Here is a 3,912-nt window from a genome sequence, read left to right as displayed (position 1 = left end):
AGGCTGAGGGTCCAGTGGGTCAGGAATTGGGCTCAATTGAGACCAAAAAGGGTGCAGACCATCATCTAAGAATTGGTACGTTTGGGGAGTAGGTGTGTGTAATTTAGAAAATGGAAAAATCGTCTCATCAAAAATCACGTGACGAGAAATAATGATCTTATTGGATGATAAATCATAACATTTGTAGCCACGGTGATTGGTAGGATATCCCAAAAAAACACAAGGTGTAGAGCGGGCTTGTAATTTGTGGAGTTTAGAAGATGAAATGAGAGGATAGCACAAACACCCAAAAACCCGTAGATGAGAGTAAGAAGGGACTCTTTGGTAAAGAATTTGAAGAGGAGAGAGATGACCCAATAACTTACTAGGTAAGATATTAAGGAGATAAGTAGCCATTTGTAGAGCATGATGCCAAAAAGAAGAAGGAAGGGAAGCATGAGAAAGAAGAGTTCGAGTGATGTTATTGATGGAGCGAATTTTTCTTTCGGCTTTACCATTTTGTGAGGAGGTATAAGGACAAGATAGACGGAAAGACAACCCATAAGACTCACAAAATTTCCCAAATTGACCATTATCATACTCCCTCCCATTATCACATTGGACTGTTTTAATATTCCGTTCAAATTGAGTTTGAATATGGGCTTGTAAAACTAAGAATTTTGCATAAACATCAGATTTCTTAGCAATAGGAAAAGTCCATAAAAATTTCGAATAATCATCCAAAAACAAAACATAATATCGATGTCCCATGGAACTTAAAACAGGAGAGGTCCATAAATCACTATGAATGATATCAAATGGCATCACAGTTTCAGAAGTAGATGAAGCAAATGGTAACTTAACATGAGTACCCAAAACACAGGATTGACAAACACAAGAACTACTAGTTTTATTACAAGCAATATGGTTATTGAGCCGAAGAGACTCCAAAATAGATGCTCCCGGGTGACCCAAACGAGCATGCCAAAGTGTAGGAGACAAAGCAGCAAAGGTTGATGGAGTTGTGTTTGGAAGAGTAGTAGGGGTAATGGGATATAAGTCACCCCCGCTATCACATCGCATTATCGGCACCCCCGTCCGAAAATCCTTCACAGAAAACCCATAAGGATCAAATTCAACAGTTACAGAATTATCAGTAGTGAATTTCCGAACTGAAATTAAATTCTTAATGAGTTTAGGAGCATGTAAAACATTACGTAAGGATAAAGGGGGATTAGGAGAAGGCAGACATGCATCACCACAACCACGAATTGGAATAGAATGGCCACTACCGACAATGATACCACTATTTTGAGTACTCAAATTAAAATAGGACGAGAGATTACCGTTTGTGGAGGTCATATGAGATGTGGCGCCAGTGTCCATGTACCATGTCGGATCAGGAGGAGTCAAAGTCATGGTGTGTAGAGCTGTCTCAATATCCGTGGGCACCAAGGAAGCAGGAGCTTCTGCATTATATAATTGAGGAGCTGGATGTGAGCCCAACACTCCTCCCTGCCTCGTTGGGCCTGCTGGGGCAGCAGTGGGTCGAGCCCAACGTGTAGTAGGAAAAGGGCAAGGAGGAGGGGGAGCCGGTATCCACTGCCAATGGCCCATCTGCCATGGCTGCTGCTGCCGAACCGGACCGCCGGTACTGCGACCACCACCGCGCTGGCCACCAGAGCCAACCCTGCCGCCACCGGAGCCCCGACCAGAACCCCCTTTCCGGCCACCAGAAGGACGAGCAGTATTTTTATTTTTTCCTTTGGAGGAGCCCGAATTTTCAGATGGAGAAGATACCTCATCAAGAGTAGCCACTAGAACGGAAGCAGAACCGTGTGAAGCCATGGCAGCAAGTTCACGTTCTTCCAAGACAAGAGAAGAACGCGCCTCGGTGAAAGAGGGAAGAGGCTTAGCATGGCGAATTTGTGTTCCTACGGCTTTGTAGGCGTCGGTGAGACCCGACACAAGTTGAAGAACCAAGCGGCTACTGCTAACCGGGGCCCCTACATTTTTAAGTTGATCCGCAAGGCTCTTTAAACGCTGACAATATGCGGAAGCCGACGTAAAATCCTCCATGCGAGTGGTGGTGAATTCCTGCTCAAGAGTCACTGCACGTGAGTTTTGGTGATCTTGAAAAATGTCACGTAACCGATCCCATGCTTCCATGGCAGTAGCATCGGGTTCGATAATGGTGTTTAAAAGGTCATTCGAAATAGTCGAATATATCCATTGGAGCACAGTGGCATCAATGGTGGTCCATAGCTCAAGTTCGGCATTGGTCGACGGTGTCGGTTGCTCTTTCCCTTTGGGTGGAGGAATAATGTGATGAAGAACTTTGTGAGAGCGGGCATGGATCTTAAAGAGCTCAGCCCACGTTCCATATTGAGAGTTTTCCATCTCAAGAATCACAGAGACATGATTTTTGATATTGGATACGGCGAGCGCCGGATGGAACGTGTGAGGGGATTTGACGGGAGTGGCACCAGTCATGGCTGAGCAAAGAGGAAGAAGGAAGAAGAAGGATGAGAGAGAATAGGGCAGCGGAAAATAACCCTAAGAATCTGATACCATGAAGGAAATGTTTTCCGTGCCTTTTCCATTCCTTTCCAAAGGTTAATATACCAATTATACAACATAATACTAGGCTATAATTAAGGAGCTAAATCAGCCTAAAGATATTACATAATATTCTACCTAATATTTACATAATCTAATAGTATGATACTATCCGCTTTGGGTCTAACCTACACATATTTGTGTTTGGACTCCTTCCGAAAAGGCCTAATACTAATGGAGTAGGTGAACTCTCATAAAGTAAACAACTCTTTTTTATCTCTCTAGTGTGAGATTTGAGATGTACATCCAACAAAAATTCCCCTTCACCCCTAAAAATTGTATGGGTTTGCCCCTTGTGATGGTCACTTTTAAAATGAAGTACTAGTTTATAGGTGCATTAACGAAAAATTGCCAGCATCATTCTCAACTATGGTTGATTCACTTTAAATGATTCCAACTCTTGATCACAACAGTCCCAATTTTAATTTGGGATTCTCTTCTCTGAACGATCCTTCAGCTTAATTAATTTGATAAAAATCAGTTAATTACCATGTATTAAGAGCTTTAATTAGTTTAACTAAAGGGTTATTGGTTGAGTGTCGTGTATTTTAATTAACTAATTATTCAGCAAATTCATTAAGTTGATAAATCGTTATAGAGGAGAACTCTAATTAAAGTTGGGACTACTATGAGAAAATTAAAAGTTGGGACCTTTTAAACCAAATTAACCACAATTAGGAGTTTGGACTAATGTCAATTTTTCCAAAAGTTCAAAACGTGACTTATATAAATAATTGTATATTATTGAGTGAAAGTAGGGTAGATTAATCTTATTTTATTGAGATTCACCTTTTACGTAGTTTTATCTCTAACTTTCCGTTTAATAAATTTGGGCAACATGTTTATCTAGTTTTACTCTGAAGGACACCATAGTCCATACGTCTATGTGAAGATTAAACTCATAAAATTTCCCCATTATATGAAAAGTCAATTACACAACAATTTTTTATTATCTTGATTTTACTAATAATATACTACTATATACTCCTAGTTGCTTCATTGCTTGAGTAGCATTGTTTGTTGCTATTTCATTGGTAATGTGCTACGTAACATACTAGAGGAATCAGTCGAAAGATTATTGATACAAGAATTGCTCCACGTAATGCAATTCTTCTATAATCATCCTTAAAATAAGGTTCCAAGCTAAGTAAATGAGGTTCCTTCAACTTATTTTAACTTACATAAAATTTTATAAAATCAAATAAGATAAGATAAAATAAGATGTTATGTTAATTTATCTCCACTCATTTTTAAAAAAAAATAAGATAAAATAATAAAATAAATTGAACAGAACAGATCCTCAATTATTTAATT

At 39.5% G+C, this 3,912-nt stretch overlaps 1 protein-coding gene across 1 annotated transcript; it reads right to left on the bottom strand.

The window, feature by feature from the left end:
* Positions 1-751: 751 nt before the first annotated feature.
* On the bottom strand, positions 752-2,529 carry LOC125495452 (uncharacterized). The gene is made up of 2 exons (XM_048640137.2): positions 1,326-2,529; positions 752-1,086 (listed from the first exon to the last, which is right to left on the bottom strand). Exons 1-2 carry the CDS (start codon positions 2,470-2,472, stop codon positions 1,052-1,054), a joined length of 1,182 nt encoding a protein of 393 aa, XP_048496094.1. The 5' UTR covers positions 2,473-2,529; the 3' UTR covers positions 752-1,051.
* Between the last annotated feature and the right edge of the window lie 1,383 nt (positions 2,530-3,912).

This window comes from Beta vulgaris, chromosome 3 (genome assembly GCF_026745355.1).
Source record: "Beta vulgaris subsp. vulgaris cultivar EL10 chromosome 3, EL10.2, whole genome shotgun sequence".
Classification (NCBI taxonomy): Eukaryota; Viridiplantae; Streptophyta; class Magnoliopsida; order Caryophyllales; family Amaranthaceae; genus Beta; species Beta vulgaris.
This window is presented reverse-complemented; position numbering and strand designations above follow the sequence as displayed.